Source organism: Parasteatoda tepidariorum, chromosome 10 (assembly GCF_043381705.1).
Source record: "Parasteatoda tepidariorum isolate YZ-2023 chromosome 10, CAS_Ptep_4.0, whole genome shotgun sequence".
Classification (NCBI taxonomy): Eukaryota; Metazoa; Arthropoda; class Arachnida; order Araneae; family Theridiidae; genus Parasteatoda; species Parasteatoda tepidariorum.
The window spans coordinates 65,488,813-65,510,366 of NC_092213.1; the positions used below are offsets into that span (position 1 = coordinate 65,488,813).

The window sequence follows — 21,554 nt, forward strand, 5'->3', positions numbered from 1 at the left end:
TCATTTTTAACCCGAAGTGATCTTTTTTTTGGATTTTATGAACTTTAACTTTAAATCAAAGAAGAAGAAAAAATGTCCGTGATGTCATGGATAAAATACACACACTAAAAAATGAATATTCGAGGAATAAAGTTTTATTTATTTATAAAAAGAGCTTTATTTAATGCAGTGATAATCCACATTTTTGTTATACAACACTGCATTGGCATTGTTATACAACACTGTTCCTCAATATTACTTCCAAATCGGAACTTTACAAGTTTAATTAGATAACAGCATATTACGGATAAACAGTTTCACGAATAGCGTTTTTCACTAAAATCTCTGTCCTGAAAAATTTGGAAATCTGTCTTATTATTTTATCGTTCACATCCATTCATATCTGCATCTTTAAATAAATTGTTTTACAAAGAATATTTTAATTACTTGAAGAAAAAAAAAAGATATTGATTAATTTATTTTTAAAAAAAATCTTTCTATTTTTAGATTGCTCTTTAAGTGTTTTTAGCCTAATTATATTTAACTTAATTTAAAAATATGTTTTAATTATATATATTACAAATGATTTTATTAGAAATTAAATTAAATATTTTACTATAAACTAGATTATAAACTATGTAATTGATATTAGAGCTAAAATTTAATAATATAAATAATTTTTTTTTCATATTGGTTTTACTATATCAGCTGTTTCCAACATTTTCAGACGCAATTTATTTTATTTTAAACCGTCGTTGAACAATCGACCCAATTTTGAGTTTAACACTACCAATGTTCAACTCCGTAACCTTGTAATTTTGAACCCAATCCAGAAGACAATGGAACTCCTGGAATAAGCATTGGGAGACATTTTGCCTTCGCGGAGGACTTTTTGATGGAACTAACCCGCATTTGCGTTACATGGTGAGGAAAACCGCGAAAACATTCCACGGTTAGCCTGGTGGCAAGGGCTCTAATCCATGATCCGTCTACCACTTAGGATCGCGAGGATATACTGAGGATTAACTTCAGCACTGTGGGCGGTGCAATCCGGGTGCGGAATTCGTATCGACCAGCCATGACTAGAATTTGCACCCGGTTCTCCTTATTGGAAGGCGAACTCTCTTTCCTCTGAACCACCACGGCTTAACGCCATGTATTTTGCTAAGTAAACATACATTTAATGATCTCAATACGTTGTAATAAAAATAAAAGTCTTTTTTTTTAATGTAATATTTGAAATTAATCTTTAAAATTTTTATTCAATTAAAAAAGAATCCAGAGGCAGACTTTTTTCTTTTCATTTCAATATCAATTTGTCACCCCCTATAATACGGATACTTTTTTGGCATCATCATTGACAAGAATGCTAAAAACACATATTAAGGGTACTGATTACAAAATACCGTGTTTAGTGTTCAAACTAAAAGCAATTATATCAATAATAAAATATAAATTTAATGGTAACTCAGTAATTTTTTTTAAAGAAAATTAGATATGTTTTAATTAACGCAATTTGTCAAACATAAAAATTTCTTACTGAAATATATTCGTTTGAAATTTGTTTTTAAAATTTTGATAAAATTAAAAAAGTCCAGTGTCTGTTATTTCTCACTAGCATTTGCATCGATGTATGACTAACATGGAATCAATTTCCAGAAGCAAATACTTTAATGAATTACGTCAAATCATCGCATATTTTGATATCAACTTTATTTACAATTTAACTTCAATAAAGATAAGTGACAAGGGTGTAAAAAAATGGAGAACAAGAGCTTGAATTATAAGGAAATCGTTCCTCGGAGGGATAAACTAAATGGTCCTATCTTCAAGTTATAAAGTGGATTATCTCCATATAAGAGCAAAAGCCTTCAATAAAAACCTCGAGTGGATACATATCATCTGTCTAAAAGACTGATAACTGCAGAATTGATTGTCAGAACAGTTTTTTACTTTTTTTTTTTCTGAGTTTGCATTCTGTTATGAAGTGTATTGTGTTTTTAATGTTCACTGTCCCAGGGCAAAGTTTGTTTAAAAAATATATAAACATTGTAAAAAGTGAAAGTTTTTTTTAATTGCGAATGTAGAATAGAAACTTTCTATTTTACTTGTGTTAATCAGCATATTCATGATTCTTAAAATGTATGAAATATCACTAAAAATTATTATAAGAGAGTACGCAATGTATTTTTGTTCAGTTAAAGTGATAAAAAAGAAGAAAAAATTAAGACGAAGTTTTGCGTAATTTTTTTCTAAATGCTTTTACATTCATAGCTTATTTTGGGCACGTAAATACGTATATCTTGGCACGAACAATAATTAGCAACATTTTGTTTATTTAAAATGTTTGAAAGTTGAGAAATATCTTGATATTTAATGCATATTAAGTGATACTATTAACATAATGAAGAATGATAAAACACAGGGCTCGAAAAAACTCAGAAATTTTTCCCGTCCCCGAGGACGGCTTGCCCAACAATGTACCCGTCCTCCTTTGAAACTAACCCGTAGCTTCTAAATAAACAAAAATATAATTTTCTCTTAATTATTACAAACATTTATATGAATTGCATAATGAATTAGTAGTTACTAGGATTACATTATACAGTAATAAAAGAAATACTAGATCACTAATAGTAACCTAGTATTTCTTTTATGAAGTAATTTATTTCTTTTATGATAATTATAATTTATTTTGAAAATTATATAAATAATTTAAATGACAAAGGTCAAGTTATCTGGAATGTCATTTAACCGAGGATACTAAGTTTTTTAAATAAATCAAATATGACGTTTACCAGTTCCACAATCAAGCCAATGATTTACAAAGGTTTCTGCACAGAAATCTGAATGAGGTTTTCCATTTAGTTCCCGGGGTTCATCAGGGGTCTGTCCAGACATTTTGTGAAAGGTCCGTTTTTCGTGAAATTGTGAAAAAAATCACTCACATTCTTTCAACCTGGGTCCGCTTTTATGAATTTGTGCTAATAGGGTCCGGTTATTGCAAAACACTTTTTCAAGGAGTTTTTAAATTTTAAATAGATACAATATTATGCTCGGCACTGTGAAATTATAAAAAAAAAATTTAATTTTCAAAAATAAACAGCAATTGCTGCTTCTAAATTAGAGATGCAACTTACAAATATTTGGCATTTAGCCTATACTGCTGAAAGCAGAATATTCATTTCGGACGAATAATAGAAGAATCGTCTGCCGAAGACAAAACTTAATTCGTTTAGTACATCCATCTTTCTTGTTTTCTGCCCTGGGAAGGGTTTATTCGATTTACAAAACAATAATGAAGATAAACAATTTTGTGAAGGGTCCGATTAAAAGAAAAATCATTTTGTGAAGGGTCCGCTTTTAAGTTAAAATATTTTGTGAAGGGTCCGTTTTTATGAAAAGATATTTTGTGAAGGGTCCGTTAACGGACCCAAATTTCTTCTAAACAGACCCCTGTTCATAGTTGCGTTTAACGCTCCTTGTTTAAGACCAGTACGTATTGTGTTTTTTTTTTTTTTTTTGTAAGTTCATTGCTGAAAAGCCCCTTGTAAGATAACAAAAGTTGAAAATGTATCACGAACATTAACGGGAAAATGGCCTTCCGCGCGGACGTCGGATTCAAGAAATTTGTTGTCCGGGGGGAATTTTTGACGGCCGAGGACGGGCGAATTTTCAGCAAAGTGCTTTGGTAATTATTTTGGTAAAATTAACAATGAAATATTTTTTATGTAACGCGATAAAATTTGTTAATTTAGAGCATGATACTTCAGAGCATGGCATAAGAATCATTAATTCGATTAAATTCGCTTTTCAGTTTTGTATTTTTTATACTAAATGCGTGGTTTACGTGTGTATACTAAATGCGTGATTTTCCAGAAAATCGTTATTATATAAACGGAAAAATTACCAAGTGAATGATCTAAATACCGTATACTTTTACTTTATTAACAACAATTATGTTTTTCTTATTTTTTTTCTTTTCTTTAACCAGAAATGTCATCACCGTACAGCTCGGTCATTTTATTAGAATTCTTTTCTCCAAATAAAAGTACTTTTACTTTTTAGGGAAAATAAGCATTACTCGAAAATTGTTTTCGATATAAGTCTGATATCTTTTTGTTTCATAAAAAAAAAATTAGGAAAAGAAAATGATTTTATAAATTAAAATTTAAAACAAAAACTTTTTTTCTAAAAATGAGCAAAATATTTTGGTTTGCTAAGTATTTTCATGCAGTAGATTTTAAATTACATATGTTTAATTAAAGGTAAAAATATGAACATTCATAAGCTATGTTAATTAATTTTAGATCAAAAATTATAGTAATTTTTAATTATATAAATTCTCAAGCACCAATTTTATTTATTGCAAAGAACTTTTAAAAAAAATATTAAAAGAAAAGAAAAAAAATAGACCGTTACAGGTTATAAATTCCATAATTTTTTTTTTCAATATCCTTTTTATTTTACTGGAATACACTTTCAGAAATGCTATAGAAAAATTTCAATTTTTTTTGGTGCATACTCCAGATTACGTCAATTCGGACGTAAAACGTTGTTTTACTAACCTAAAGCGTTATGAAATTCCATTGCATAATTACTTTAACGTCATACTTATTGATGAATAAATTTGATAAAAGATGACCTGTCAACTAAAAAAATGGCTTTTTAAAGCGAAAACTACTCTCATTGACATTTTCAATTCCAATTAGTTTTTTTAGTAATCTTCATTCGCCATTGTAAATAACTCTGATAACTTTTTGCGCCATATATACAAAAAATTATTTGACAAAAATTCTTAAAAAATATTTAACATGGGTAACGCTACAAAATTAAATGCTTTGAAAATACAGGCAAAATATTTTCAGAAAGTTCAAGTAGAAAGAAGAAAAGAAAAATCTCTTATTGATTATTTTTTATATTTTGATATCAACTTTTATCAAATAGACTGAGAAATAAATAAAAAATGTTATCAGTAAAAAAGAGCATCCATTTCTTCTTCTTGCTTTATTCGTGCTTTGATCTGAGACCTCCACTTTGTGTCATTAAATGTTATCGTAATTCGTAAATATTTTTTCTTTCTTGTGGCATTGAACTTCTATATCTCAGGTGAGTAAGACCCTCTCTTACAAGCGCCGAGTCATCTTTACAACGTTTCCGACTTCTTATCTTGATTATGCGCCTGCACGATCGGAAATCTCTATAAATACTACGTAAAAACTTTTTTTTAATTATTACGTAATCAATTTCGTATACGAAGTTATACATGGAAATTCTTTTTACCCTTCCACGCTATTAAAAACCTTTCATTTCTATACTGGGACTGAACTTTCCTGTTTTTATTTACCTTCCTATCATTGAATTAGATCTGTAAGGTAGGCTCTAGGAATTATATCTAAATTTTAATTAATCGGAATTATATCTAATGTTGTTCAACAAGACTTACGATAATGCATATTTTGCGGGTATCTCCAAAAATAACAACTATTTTTATTAAATTATTACGATATATTTTTTGTAAATTTTGAATAATTTTATATCACAAACTAAAATTTCTAAGTGCCTTCATAATAAAATAAAAATTATTTGCAGAGAAAACAAAATTTTCATTTCACCGTGGACATAAACTATTTGAAAGAAAAAGTATGGTCAAAACTACTAGAATATGGTAAAATTTATCGTGTTTCTGGTTCTAGGCTCTAATGGGAACACCAAAACGTTTGGTAATTTTTATCGAATTGCTTTGGGAATAGTTATGGTGAAATTTATGATAAAATATGGTTTTATAATCTGTCATAAAATTTGGTAATTATGGCAAAATATGGTGATTTTATCATGCTACCTTCTTAGAGGATGGCTTAAAAAGCATTTAATTCGTAAAATTTACTTTTCACTTTTGTATATTTCATTAAATGTGTGGTAATAGGAACTATAATTTTGAAAACTGGAATTTCCGGTAAACTATTGCCACATGGAACGAAAAAATTACTAAATGAATGATTTAGATACCGCATATTTTGGTCTTTAATACCAAAATTATATTGTTTCCTTCCTGCACGCTTAGTGCCCTATTCTTCAACCCTACAAACCCCTTAAAGTCTGTCTGTCCAGGCTTGCTGTAAGGTAAGGGAACTAATAACGCAATTAAATTAAAACTAAAATAAAATTAAAAATGAAATTATTCTAAAAATTTGATTAAATTAAGGTTAAAATTAAAACTAAGTTTAAGATTATGTTTATATAGAGATAACTTAATTTCTTTACTGACACTTATATAATGATAACAAAAAAAAAATGATTTTTCTTTCGCCAAGTTAATATACAACAACTTTGCATTATTATTACTTATACAATTCATTCATTTTGTATTATTACATGGAAAGAAATATTTTTCTCTCTCGGGGTATCACACTTCTCGCATATCTTTTCTTCAGAACTCACCGCTATGTAACTATTGTTGTGCGGTAGAGATTAAACAAATGCGCCGGCACAAAGAACAGTATTTCCCAACAGATGATCCTGAAAAAATAACCGATGAATTGAATCCGTTATTCTTCTTGTAAAAATATTAGTTTTTTGCAGTACAATTTGTCTTTGATACACTCCTTTGGAACTGATTCAATTGTAAATGGTTTGCATGTTTTTATTCCCCCTGCCTTAGAATAAGAACACACAGTGATGATTTTTTCCCCTCTTCTTCTGTGAATGCTGCTTTGAAGTTTGCTAAAATAAATATTGCAACGTTACAAAAGTTACGAATTCGATCACAAATTTCAGTCTACTATGCAGATATGTAGAAAAATTTTCTTAATTCAGGAAAGTTATTTTTACACTTGGAAATATTATTTATACTTGTTTTTTTATCGCCTATATAAGCTACAATATTATATTTTTAAGCTTATCTTGTATAGAAAAAATATTATATTATGTGTTATAAGTTTATAATATTCATAAACATTATTTTATTTTATTTTATAACCGTTGTTGAACAGCCGACCCAATTTTATTGTTTTATGACTACTAATGTTCAACTCCGTAGCCTTGTAATTTTGAACCCAATCCGGAAGACAAGGGAACTCCTGGATCAAATATTGGGAGAAATTTGTTTCGTGGAGGACTTCTTGATGGAGCTAACCCGCATTTGCGTTACATGGAGAGGAAGACCAGAAGAATCTCCCACGGTTAGCCTGACAGCAAGGGGACTCTAAACATCCGTCTACCACTGAGGATATTTCACGTCAGCACTGTGGTCGGTGCAAGCCGGATGCGGAATTCGTATCGAATGGGATTCGAACCTGATTTGCCTCATTGGAAGGCGAACGCTCAATCCCCTGAACCATCGCGGCTCTCATAAGCATTATTGAAAAGACTGAGAAAAAAGAATAGTCAAAACTACCAGAATATGGTAAAATTTAATGTTTTTTCTGGCTCTATGGGAACACAGAAAAGCTCGGTAATTTTTAACGAAGAGCTTTGGTAAAGATTTTTTTTTTAAATTAACAATGAAACATCGTTTTATAATATTTGATAAAATATGATAAATGTAGTAAAATTTCAGTAAACTTATCATGATGCCTTAGAGCTTGACACAAAACCATTTTTTCGTTTAAATTTACTTTCTTGTTTTGTGTTTTTAACTGAATGTGTAGTAATAAGAACTATAATTTTGAAAACCAAAGTTTCCGGTTGACCGTTGCTATAAGAAGGATATAAATACAGTATATTTTAGTTAAAAGCTCTTAAAATCATTTATAAAAGCACGTGTAGACAATTTATCAAACACAAGCTCTTTTTAGTTTTAAATTATTAAAAAATAATTTCCATTTATTTCGTAAGGTACGTTTTTTAAAGAAGTCTATAAAGTATGATTTATCTTTTCTACATAGCTGATTGCATAAAAACCGAATAGAACTACTGTTTTATATCCCGTATGACTGCCTCGATTTGAATGTAGGATTTGAATGACATGAAACCCGAAACCGGAAATACTGCGCTAAAAGACGAACAGTCCGGTTGATTAGTTAACTTAAATAATCGACACGCAGTCTACGTAAACTAATCAAATGGAAATTTATATTCAGTCTGATAAATTGTACAAATCTTTTATTTTTATTTATTTATTTATAAGCAATGATAAACATAAACTTTCAAAAATGGCTTAGGCTATTTAGAAAAGTTATAAAAAAGGCAATGGAGCTTCAAATATTTTAAAATCTTCAAGAAGCTGAATTGCTCTTAAATCTGTTCAATGATGTTCACTTTTTATTTTTGAGTGCGAAAAGTTTCCTGATTTCTTTCAAACAGCTTCCTTATCTACGAGCATATTTGTTGCATATATGTTTCATAAATAATAATTGACTGTCTTGAATCACATAGATATACAAATTCTATACAAATCATTAATTAGAAAAATAAAATATAACAAAATTATTTATTTTCTTTGTCTAAAATAATTATTCCTTTAAGTGGAGAACAGAATCGATGTAATTTCTTTATTTTGCATTTTTTGAGATTATTCACTACTAATTTTTTGTTATGAGTAAGCTAGGAGTTTTAATAATTAGTTTACTAAGAGTTTCCGTTTCTCGAGTTGAAAATTTCATTTTTAAGTTTTCTTCAAATTAAAAATGTTTAAATATTATTGAAGATATACTTTCAGCTGCATATATTTCGAAACAAACATTTTATACCTCTTTTTTAAGGAAAGTATCTTTTTCAGAAGAAGTTGCTTCTCTTACGATATGGCCTGAATCTTTGCTTTTCGCTCCAAATAAGGTTTGTTAAGAAAAGAATCATTTTCACCAGCCCGCATGTATAAAGAAAACCAGTATTTCTTCCATTAATATTTCTTGCACATCATCACATCTCAGAATTTCGTTCAACTCTATAAGAAGTGCTCAGGGATGATTTTACAATAAATTCTTTCCATTTTCTCGAATAATAGTTCAATGCCCCTTTTTAATCCCTGAAATTTAAATCTTTTAATAAAAGCAGTATAAAAGTATATTGAGTTTTGATGCATTGTAATCAATTGGATTAAAAAAAATAGATATAATTAAAGTCGAAATTAGAGTTTTAAAGAATCTAGAAATTTATTTTATTATAAAAGTACATTATGCATGTTTATTTAAAAGTAAATTTTTTTTCAACAGAAGTAAAGGTTGTTTGTTCTTTATTGTAAAGGCATTACGTTTTAGAAAATAATTTCTTTAAACGAAAATATTTTGTGAAAATAATATTTTTTTCTTCTTATTTCAATTCAAGTTATTCTATAAATTTCTTATTGTTTAAAATCTAATGCACGACAAAATGAAGGACGTACATTTTTTTCAAATATGCTAAAGGAAACTTTTTTTTCAATCTTTGTTGTCATCAACCTAAAACTATTTCTCGTTTATATACATGTAGTAGAAAATTTCTTTTTCTGGGTAAAATGCTCGTACGGTTAAGAAAAGTGTGGAAATGAAAAATATTGAAGAAAATTAAAACGTGAGAATAAAAACTAATTTTATAATTCTTTTTTTTTTTTTTTTTTTAATATAACACCCAAAATATTTCCATTAAAAAAATAGAAAAACAGGTATGCACAACTTTAATTATTACTGAAGACACCCTTACAAAATGAATATACAAACTACAGTGTTGTCAATAGATAGAGAAATATCCGAGTTTATGGTGTTACGTAAGGAAAATATATATTTAGATTTAAAAAAAGCTCTTTGATTTCAAAATAGATCCTTGTGTTATGTAGATCGTTACTGAAACAGATTGGGAATCCTTGGATTAGTGAGTAACATTTTTCGACAATAACAATAATTGGTTGTGATAATAATAAGATCCTTGTACCAGATATTATTCATTATTTTAATGCATTATATTAATGCACTAAAACACTAATTGGCAACAGAATTTTTTCTGTGCTCTAACAAGAGAATGTCTATAAAACAAAGCTATATAACATTATTTTCTGACCATATGGTTGACAATATTTCCTTATCTAACTTTTTCTTTGTTACTTAAGTTTTATTTTTCCACCTACGTTTATAGAAACGGAAGCGAAACTCAAGGCTTTTCTGCATGATAAGAATCCAAAAGTAACATGAAATAAAACCACCTGAATGTCGCAAGCAAGGCAGGTAGGTTTATGTCATGCCCATATCAGGGATAGTAGGTTGGTTGTTGGTGGAAGATTAACAGGTTCTTCACACATCGCCATGTAGGCGGGCGATGTGGACTTGTTTTTGTATATAATGAGAGATGAGGGGGCCCCTGGGGTGCAAGACTCCCTATTGAAATCAACAAGACATCTGTTGTAATTATTCGTTAATTAATAGTGTAAATAAAAAGAAATGGATTGATATCTTTATTGAAATGTTTAGGAGACCAGAACATTTAAGAAAGATGCTTATTTTGTGAATATTGTTGCATTTAGACATATTTTTTAGTTATTTATCTGGAATAATTGTATAATTAATAATCAAGTTTATCATTATTATTATTGATATTGATTCTAATTCGGAATGGGTTGAACCTCATTTTGTACAAAATAAATAAATAAACAGATAGAATCACTAAAAAATTATATTCCGTAGTTTTTCTCTGCACATTCTATCTTTTTACGTTCATTTATGGAAGTAATGTTTATTATTTCTTTTAAATCTAGTAGAATTATTGGCTTTCTATTGGTGTGCAAAATATTTCTAACAAGCAAGATTGAGATGTCACAAAAATAAGGTTTCGGGATGTCGAAAGAAAAATCATTCAGAAAACGTAACACCTCCGTACCTCGCCAATCGCATACCACATTAAAAACTCAACTTTTTTTAATATTTTGGGAATAATCTGTTGAGAGTAGTCTGTCACCCAAATATAGAAACTTTAAAGAGAAGGGAAGTTTGTAAACATTGTTCTATTTTTACTAGTAAAACTCTTCGCTTAGTTCATTAAAGGGGTTAATGCTCTAGTCTAAATCAAGCTAAATGCATATTTTTGCCTCTTTCTTAAGAACAACTTTGGCGATATAGTTCAGTATTTGAAAAATTTATTTGCCATATCAATTTCCTCCTTTTTCTCAATTTTTTTTTTAAATGTCAAGGCATTTACTAGATTGACTCTTTACTTTCTTTTATATGAAATAAATTTCCTTAATAACAAGTAATAACACCTTTAAACGTCGAAGATTTTAGCCATTGAGTAGAAGATAATTCATTTTTTAAGTCAGTATATATACAATTTTGTTATTTTACTTCTTTGTTTCATGAGAATAATCGATTTGCAACTGAGACATTCACTTAAGATGCTTACAGTTCTTATATCATCCATCAATTGTTTATCAAAAAAATTAACATCACCTTTTTTTTGTCTCAAAAATTAGTAATGTACATAATTGTTACCAAATACTTAATAATATGTTACTACTAATGTGTAATGCAGTGATTTATTATGAAAATTTCAGATTATCTCTACTAAATTATTATTATTTTTGAAGCTAACTTTCTTCCTCGATTAAAAAAAGAAAAGAAAATCCATTTTTTACTGAACATAAAACCCTATGTCTAGTTCAAAGAATTTTATTTTCGCAGAATGGAAATATTTGAACACATGAATTGTTTGTGAAAACTGAATCAAAATTAAAAATTAGTATTTATAAGTCATGTCTTTCTTTGCATTATAGTTCGAAATAAGTATCATAAACTCGATTTTTGTTGTTATTTTTGCAAAGCTAAAATTCAAAATTCCTCAAAAAGACATAAAACTCTTTCAACATTAAATTATTAATTACTAAATGAAAAGTAATTAACATTAATGTTGCTCATTTAGTATGTGATTTTTTAACTTTTTTTAATTTTTTAAATGAACCCCTGCATGTTGTATTTTGAAAGGTATTACCAACATTAAATTTTTTGCTTTATTTCTTGCAGAGCTAATATTTTATATTTCATTCTTGAATTATATCTAAAACTGTTTTAAAAAAAACTATCTATCTATATTATATAAAACGCTAATACGTATGTATCAATAAAACCGATGATATTTCTTTTCTCGCGTTGGCAACAGTTTTCATTCTTAATTGATGGGCTTCGGCGCGCAAGAGCACGTAGTGAGCATCATATGGCTAATCTACATTATATAAAACGCTAATACGTTTTTATCGATAGGCTTCGGCGCGCAAGAGCACGTAGTGAGAATCATATGTCTAATCGGGTGAATTCTCATCGAATTATCAAAAAATTTCTCACAAAATTATCTTCATCGAAGCCGATGCTTTACATCCGGCGTTCAGTACTATTTCATATTGTTTTACAACACATGGTTTTAGCCCTCTGGTGGGAAAGATTTTAAAACAAAACTTACAACAGTCACTTTTCTCAACAACTGAAATTTAGAATAGTGTGATTAAGAAAAATATGTGAACTGTTTGCAATTTCAAATTGATATTGAAATGCACAGGTGTAGAATTTTCTACAGTGAAAAGTTTTCGGAACTTCAGTGTTCAAAAAAGTATACAAAAGCTAGACGTTAAGAACGTATCCAATGAGCGAGTAAAGCGAGCATCGGATTGCAAAGCAATCCAAAATGAACTGCGAAAGCAGTTCCGAGGGTTCGCGAGCGCCAGCGAGCAGGGGGCGAAGCCTCCTAGTATAGTATTAAATTACTACTTGTTATTTAAAAGAAAACTATTACATGTTTTTATATGTTCGAATATAATTATTGCAATAATAACTAGTGACAATAGGCCTACACTGGAAAAAAAGGGTTGAATTTACAGAAAAAAAGAAACTGTCAGCTGGTTGGCCAGTGTAAAACTGTTTATTTCAAAGTAAAATGCTGTTGAAGAGATGCTTGTCTTTTAAGCAGATAAGTAATATTATTTTTCACAAAAAACTCTATTATTTTCTTAAAAAAAAGAAAAATTTTGTAAAATAACTATTTCAGCATTTTAGTTGATGCTAGCCCAGAGCAGCATTTGTACGGCCAGTTGACGCTAGGATTTTAACCTGGGTCATCTCATTAGGAGACGAGCGCCTTAACCCCTGAGCTACCGCAGCTCAAAAATTGCAGTACGAAGAAAAATCACTAACTTTTTTTTTTAATCGTAAAAGTCTTACTTTTGAAATAACGTTTAAAATTGTAGTATAAAAGTGCTTGGCAATTTAAATTGCCAAAAAACTATGTTTATAAAAACATTATAATCCAGAGGCGTATAGATATGACTATAAAATTGAATTGCAGTTTTACTTATATGATGATCAAAATCATAAAACAATTGCTGAAAAATAACGGCACGTTAAGAAAATAATCATAAAATGAATTGAGAAAAGTAAAATTATCGTACAGTACGCAAAACTGCATGGCAAAAACTGTAATTTGAACTGACGGTTTTTATCCGTTTATGATTAGGATATAAAACAGAGAAAAACCGTTTTGTCAACAAAACAGTTTTTAAAGTCAAAAATTAAACAGTTTGTAAATTTAAATTCAAAAGTGTATTGACTTATACAAATTAAAGTTAAATTAGAGAGCGCAAAATTTTGCGATATCTAGAATAATATATTCTAATTTTTAACCGTATAAAAAAATTCTTTTTTAAATTTCTCTGTGTCTTTTTCGAGAATAGATAATGAAATTGATAAATTCGTGTGTCCGCTTGTTTATCTGAAGTAGTCAACATTGAGTGAATTGTTGTTTATGAGTAATTACACACGAGCCGGATTTCCGACTATCATCTGTCACAAGCGAAAAAGAGTTCTAATATTTCTTTTACGAAATTTTTCACGACTCCTTATAATAAGGACTTTGAATGCTGTCCGAGAACAGGACTGACATTTATTGTTAATTGTATATTTAGATATAACATTTAAATATTTATCAATAGTTTTTATTAAAATTATTAAAGTATACGAGAACAATTCATTGAAAATCTTTACTATATACTACTATATATTCTGTAAATAAGATGTGGGTTAGATTAAGCTTTTATTTTATTAATAGTAAGAGGAGGGGTGGGTAACATATATGCACTTTTTTTTTTTAATATTTACTCTTATAAATTGTCAGAAACAATTTTTTGCTATAAAAAGTTTAATATTTTTATTGCAATTAGCTGTAAATGCATTCTATTTTGTTTGAGAGCAGGGGTGTTGTATCTTGGATTAATTTGAACTTTATTTATTTTTTTAACTTTGAAATAAATTTGGGAAGATTTCTGTATTGTAATTTGTGTCAGAATTACCGCTAATTCTAGTCAACTTCCAGGCAGCGTCACGCCGGAGACTAGAAAAAAGAAACTTGTAACCAAACCCAGGCAAACTACTTCATTTCTATTTAAAAAAATCAAGTTTAAGATTCATTTGGCACCATGACGATTTTAGTTGGCGCGACAGATTACCGTCATGAAAATATCTCAGTTAATTCAAATAATGGAATATACATTATACATTTGTCCATTAATATTTTCTTTATTTTAAGTGTGTATAAATGTTGTCATACGCTTAGTAAAATTTATTAATTGAAACAAATAAACTTTTCCTTAAGAAGAAGCCATTGTTTCTCGAGATGCAAAAACTACCTCGTACTCTGGAGTATTAAAAGAAGTGAAGATTTTTAATCAAATAAGCTTTCATCAAGTTAAATTATGGTGTGTTATAAATCACAAAGTAGTTTTTTGAATTTCGTTGTTAAGCAAGTTTTACTAATTAATTAGTTAGCGAATTTTGTGAACTGATCGTAAAGACATTGTACCCAGTTGAACACTGAAGTTAAGCATCACAAGCTGCGGTCAGTAAGCGGGTGGGCGACTACTTTGATCAGCCTGAGTAGGGATCGAGAGTGCGCGAAATCGGTCCTCGTTAAATTGTTCCACCGTAAAGTGCTCGACTTCGAGCGCTGGTCCTCAAAACGTACGTACTATAAGAACGTACTTTAAGAACGTGCGTGCACTGTAAAAAATTCCGGATTGAATTCCGGTAAAAAGTATCAGCACTCATGGAACAAAATATCTGATATACCGTTATTTTTACAGTAATGATTCACGTAAAATCCCTGAATCATTTTATTAAATAAATATTACTGTAAAAATTACGGTTTAATATTGTACGGTAAAAAAGGATTTTACTGTAAAATGCATTTTATAGATGTGCACCCAAAGTGCCGATACTTTATATTGTAATTTCATCTTGAATTTTTTATAGAGTATAGGTATCTAAAAATATCTATATAGGTATCTAAAACTATTTGTATAGCTATCTATAACTATCTTACTTATCTATCTAGGAAACTAAATTCTTTTTTCCCTACCATTAAATGAAAAGTTAGATATAGGACTTTAAAAAATTATTTTGTCACTTTGAAACAAATGTTATGAAATTTGAGAAGAGTCCTTATTTTGGATATCCATGCATTAATAATTTTCATTTAAAACTTATTAAAAAAAACTTTATAATATACATTTAATGTAGTTTTATCATTGAAAAAAATATTAGGTTTTATTAAAAAATATTAGGTTTTATTATGATTCGACAAAATTTCCAAAAATGAATCAATTTTAAAAATAAAACCCTGCATTAATGTTTAAAATTTTAATTTTATTAGCTTGAAACATTTTTCACATCTGATGAATAAGGGTAAAAAAATGTGAGAAACAGTCACGCAAGTACTATTAATTTGCATGAAGTCTTATTGAAGAATTTTCATCCTAAATTTGATATGTATAATAATAAATTGATATGAATAATTTTAATGCATGAGTGAAAAATTAATTAAATATAATCAAATTTTTAATAGAAAACTATTATTTATAAAATAACATTGTTTTAAATTAATTTTAAATTTAATCTATGCTATTTTATGTATTTGTATGTATATCTATTATTGTAATTTTCTTTAGCAAATTCTTAAGACTCAAGGGCGCTTTTTCATTACACGACACGATAACGACAAAACGGATCCGATTGTCGGCGAACGACAGAGGGTCAAGTAAAATACATGGTCAGCAACGGAGGGCTTTTTCACTCACCGATACGATAACGATTATGTCGTATCCGACAAGGCGATATCGTTTGTCGGAATCGAATGTCGGTTAGGCAAGCAAATTTCTCCTCAAATCGTGGCGATTTTATTAGTTGTTGTGTATCTTTCCTGTTTTATCTCCTCTTTTGATATCATTATTTTATTCTTTTAATCAATTTTAATCTTTTATTAGATCAAGTCAAATGTAAAATTTGAAAATAAAAGTTTTATATAATTTATTCTCATGTCTGGTTATAAATTTTTAATTTTATGAAGTTGCATTTTTTACATTATAGTGGGGTTGAAAGACTTAAACAATCATAAAAGTTTCATTGAAAATATTTATAAATTCATTATATGCTTTAATGAAGAGATGGTATTTTGTATAATAGTAATGGTTTGATAAGAAGGCAAATAAAGACCATTATGCATTTCAAACAGAACTCGATCTAACTACTGGTTTCTGCTTGATTGAATAATAAAAAGTCTGCTCCCTGATTCAAGGGAAAAATTTTTTTGAAACATGGTAGAGCGGCTTCATAAGATAAATTTGATAAAGCTCATTTAAACAATCATCTAAAAAGATTATTCTAAAGGAAACTAATATTTTAATTCGATTTTGAAAAAAACGTTGATACTTTAAAACATTTAAAGAATTTAAGTAATGTTAAGTGATTACAGACGCAAGTTGGCGAGCAGACGCCAACTCAAAAGTCATATAAAAATTATTCCTCATTAACATCATTCTTGTTCTTGGTTTCTCTCATTCGGACGTAATTAAAAAATTTATTTGGGACTTTTTGTAGCCTATGGAAATGCACATAAAAATCTTCTTCAACATATCTTGCCTCATTTATTTCGTGCGTACTTACGTTGTTGCAGAAGTTGCGACAATAAAGGCTGTAGATTAGCAGCACTTAAAAACCGCCAAATCTGTAACTGCGGTGGCGTTAATACGTAAGTACCATTTCGTGCACCCAAAAACGTTTCTGCACTGCTAGCTTTTTTCTTCTAAAATAAAGTAAGAAGTTTGAGACGACGATTATCATCCGGCATATTTAAAGTTTGCAGAAAAAAATCACAGCAGAACACAAGCAACTGCTCACTTGTTGGGTCTTTGTGCCAACTAAATTAAATGAATGCCAATTTACGATACTACAAATAATTTTATCAAAAAAATAACATATTTTATTTCTTAAGCATTTTAGAACACAACAACATTTATTATATATCTAACTCCGTTGCCAAAACGAATTCAAAACTAAAACTTATAATTTTTCAAAACACGTTCAAATAAATTATTTAAATTTTATGTCTCTACACACTCAAACTCAATACATTGAATGAACAAGAATTTCTACTTCTCGGACTAACGATATCGGACAAGTGAAAAAACAATTGCTTGAACGATCCGGCAACGACATTGTCGTTCACACATTTGTCGTCCGAATTTGTCGGTATCGTGTCGTGTAATGAAAAAGCGCCCTCACGTTATGCAAAAGGAAAAGAAGTTATTTTATTACGAAAGTCAACGGAAAAATAGCCTGTCATTAGAGGCTTCAAGCAATTTATTTCCCTATTTCCTTCCAATAAATGGCGCCCTTTCAATTTATTGATAGCGTAAATAACTTTTCAAGTACTAGTTTGATTAGCAATGTATTAATGTGATTAATTTGATCAAATGCGTCATACGCGTTTTGCTTAACTTGCTTCAGAAATGACCATGAATTTGAATATTACATTAATTTATCACAATCGATTTTTTTTCTTTCTCTTTTTCTCTTATTCTTTTTAGAAACACACAATTAATTTATTGTAAAGAATAAATAAGGATAAAATGTATTTGTAAAATATATTATATATCTATTTATATTTGTAAAATTATTTTATATATATTATATTCAATATTTGTAAAATTCATCACAGTCATTCAAAGAAATGGAAGGGGGAAAAGGGGGGGGGGCACACACTGTAAAAAATTCAGGATGAAATTACGGTATATGGTACTGGCACTTTGGTTTTAATCATCGGTAAAATCCATTTTACTGTACTATTCATTTTTACCGTGAAATATTTATATCGCAAATTGTACAGTAATATTTATTTAATTAGAGTGATTCAGTGATTTTACGGTTAAGTATTACTGTGAAAATTATGTTATATGTTGTTCTGTAACATATTCCGGTAAAAATGGATTTTACGAAAAAAACACACCGGCAGATTGAGAGATAGTACTCTTTTTACAGTAATTTAATCCGGACCGTATTTTTACCATACTTTTGATGCTGATCGTGTTTTTACCGTAATTTGATAGGGATTTTTATACCGTGGGTATGACAACTATGTTCAATATATAGTTAAAATTAAATAAATTATTTAAAAAATATTTTATCTCATTATTTACGAATGTATTTTCTTCTTTACAGAAGAACTTGCATTAAACTTACTGTCAAAAATGATATTTGAAATTGTTTAGTATTTTATATAGATAATTAACTTATAGATAAACTTAGGTTTTATATAGATAAGCTTAAGGTTTGTATAGATAAGCTATACTAATAAGCAACTACACTTTAAAAAATCCCGGACCAAGTTACGGTGTATAGTTTGGCTCAGTAGCTTTAATCACCCGTAAAAATATTATATTGTAAATTTTGCAGTATTATTCATTTAATTGGAGTAATTCAGTGATTTTACAGTTACTGTAAAAATTATGTTACATGTTGTTCTGTAACATGCTCCGGTAAAAATGGTTTTTACGATAAAAAAACACTGGCACGTTGAAAGATAAATACTCTTTTTACTGTAATTTAATCCGGATCGTGTTTTGACAGTAATTTGATCCGGAATTTTTTACCTTGTATTTGACAACTATGTCCAATACATAGTTTAAATTGAATCAATTATTTTAAAAATGTTTTAATTCATTATTTACTAATGTATTTTATTCCTTACAGAGGAACTTACATTGCATGGACTCTTCCCAAATGTTTTCAATCTTGCTGCTAGCTCAGTTATAACAGTAAATGCTACTTGTGGTGAAACTGGACCAGAAGTCTATTGTAAATTAGTTGAACACGTATATTTACGGTAATATTATTTATTTACATCATATTTGTATCACTCTAGTTTGAAAAATATTCGTTTACTAAGATAATCTTGATATTTTATTATAGATTCTTCATTATTTAAGACAATGAACAGTAAATATTTTAAAAAATATCGAAATTCCTTAGTGTAGTAGAAGATGAGATTTGTTATTTATTTTCTTAATTTTTTAATGCATACAAAGCGAAACAAATTATTATTGTTTCGCATTTTTACATAAAAAGTTTCTATGAGTTTTAGTTTTAACAATAGAAATTACAAAAAACTTAAGTATCTTTTTAACGTTGAAAATTGTATGGCTATTAAGTATGGTATTGTTTCAGATGCTAAATTTTGAATTATGCACAAAATGACAAATGTATGAATAAAACTTTCTTCCCTAAATTAAGGGGGAAGGGTGCATTCATTTGACCCAATTTTCAACTTATTCTGGATAATATTTTAGAAGAAATCATTCTTATTTATAAAAATGCTAATTGTGGAAACAGATTTTTAAATTATTCTGAATACCACTTAAGGATGAAAAAAAATATTCGCAGTTAAAAAAATAATAATAATTATTATCATGAAAACTGATTAAAGAGTTCGAAATTATTTTGAATATCTAATATGAAAAAATATACCACTCGTAATTCTACAAATAATGATTACATAAATTATTTGAAGAGATTTCGAATTATTTTGGCTATCATTTCATGTAGGGAAAAATTAAGAAATTTGTTGTAGCATTTCATTTAAAACAGTGGCCACTATTTTAAAAGTGAAAAAAAATGTTTACTTCATATTTTACGATAGGTTGAAAAAACTTAGAAAAGTAAGTTATGCACATTTTTATGCCAATTTAATATACTTAATTTTAAATGACAAAATAAAAAATTTGCAAGAAATCGTCCAAATAGTTTTTGAAAAACAAAAATTTAAAAATACGGCTTTTTGTAAGCAGACTAATGTCGTAAAAAAGAACATTAGTTTTGAGGGGCCCAAACTTTTTTGACCCTTTTCTTGATCGAACTATTGTGACCATATTTTCAAGATTACGCCAACCTCCCAAATATTAGGGCTCAAGAATCCAACTCCGTCGAAATAAATATGTATTTCTTATTCAGAAAAAATACGTGTTTGAGTAACTTAAATTAATAAGGTTAAGTGTTCAAACCATTAAGAATGAGTTTTAGACTTGAAAAGCCGGTCATTAAATTTTGAATAATTAAGGTCTTATTTTTTTCACACTGTTATTTGTAAAGAAAACTAACAAAACAAAAATTACAGCAAATCCATCAAATAATGGTGTTATAGTGTGTTATGAAACTTCACCAAATTAAATGTTATTATAGAGAAAACGAAGCTTCTTTAAGAAATCGAGAATCTCAAGATCAGTGCGGAGTTTGTGATGCAAAGAGCACTAGTCAAGATAAAAAGCATCCAATTGAAAACGCAATAGATGGAACAAATCGATGGTGGCAGAGTCCTACTCTTCAAAATGGAAAACATTATGAATGGGTTACCATTACGTTAGATCTGAAACAGGTAAAGATGCTTCTTTTTCTAGAACATAAATTGCTTCTGAGTGTTTGATTTCAATCGTACAAGGTATTCAGTAGGAACTACTTTAAATACAGGGTGGTTGCAATTAAAGTTTCACTTTGAAATAGTCATAAAAGGAAAACTACTGAAGAAATGTTATCGAACTTGGTAATTTAAAGGAGGTTATAAGAATTTATTTTCCGCCAAAAAAATAAAAAATTAGAAACTCATTACCAGCGATAAATGACTCTGATGCAAGATTGTTAAACAACATAAGACCAGAAGAGACAGGTTTAAAATGTATTTAATCGTTTCTTAAACGTGTTACAAATCATGTTCAGTGTGACTTTCACAATTTTCCAAAAACAAATTAAATCGTATTACTGCATTCTCAACAGTAGCTCTTAGTATAAGGAAAGCGAAAGATTGTCCAATGCGAAGGATTGAGCCGTGCGAGGCTCAGGGGATAGAGCGCTCGCCTCCCAATGAGGTGACCTGCGTTCGGTTCGATCCCAGGGACAGCTGGTCGATTCGATCTCCGCACCCGGCTCGAATAAATAAAAATAAGAAGTTCCGACAGTATACTGCACGCTTCGTATTGCTTTCTCCACTGCTAATGTAACAACCTTTCCGATTTTCATAACAGCAGATTCCCTTCCCCTCCTACTTGCAACAACAAAGTAAATTAAATTCCAATCTTTATTTCGTTTAACAATATTGAACACAGCTTGATTCCTTCCCCTGGTAATTTCTTCCCCCTCTTTAACTTTTTTTTCGGCGGAAAATAAATTTTTATTTTGGCGAAAAATAATTCTCCTCTAAACTATTACCAAGTTCAATACCATTTGGTGCAGTAGTTTTTCTTTTATAACTATTTCAAAGTGGAGCTTTAATTACAACCATCCTGAAGAAGAATCCTTTTCAAAAATGAAGTG

The 21,554-nt window shown here is 29.0% G+C and overlaps 1 protein-coding gene across 2 annotated transcripts in view; it reads left to right on the plus strand.

Annotated features, from left to right (window-relative positions):
* Positions 1 to 21,554, plus strand: part of LOC107442050 (laminin subunit alpha-1) — a 111,418-nt gene that overhangs the window by 15,672 nt on the left and 74,192 nt on the right. For both annotated transcript variants that reach the window (XM_016055506.3, XM_016055505.4), the window contains 2 exons: positions 18,945 to 19,077; positions 20,430 to 20,622. In XM_016055506.3, coding sequence (XP_015910992.1) covers positions 18,945 to 19,077; positions 20,430 to 20,622 — 326 coding nt within the window. The remainder of the gene's footprint in view (positions 1 to 18,944; positions 19,078 to 20,429; positions 20,623 to 21,554) is intronic.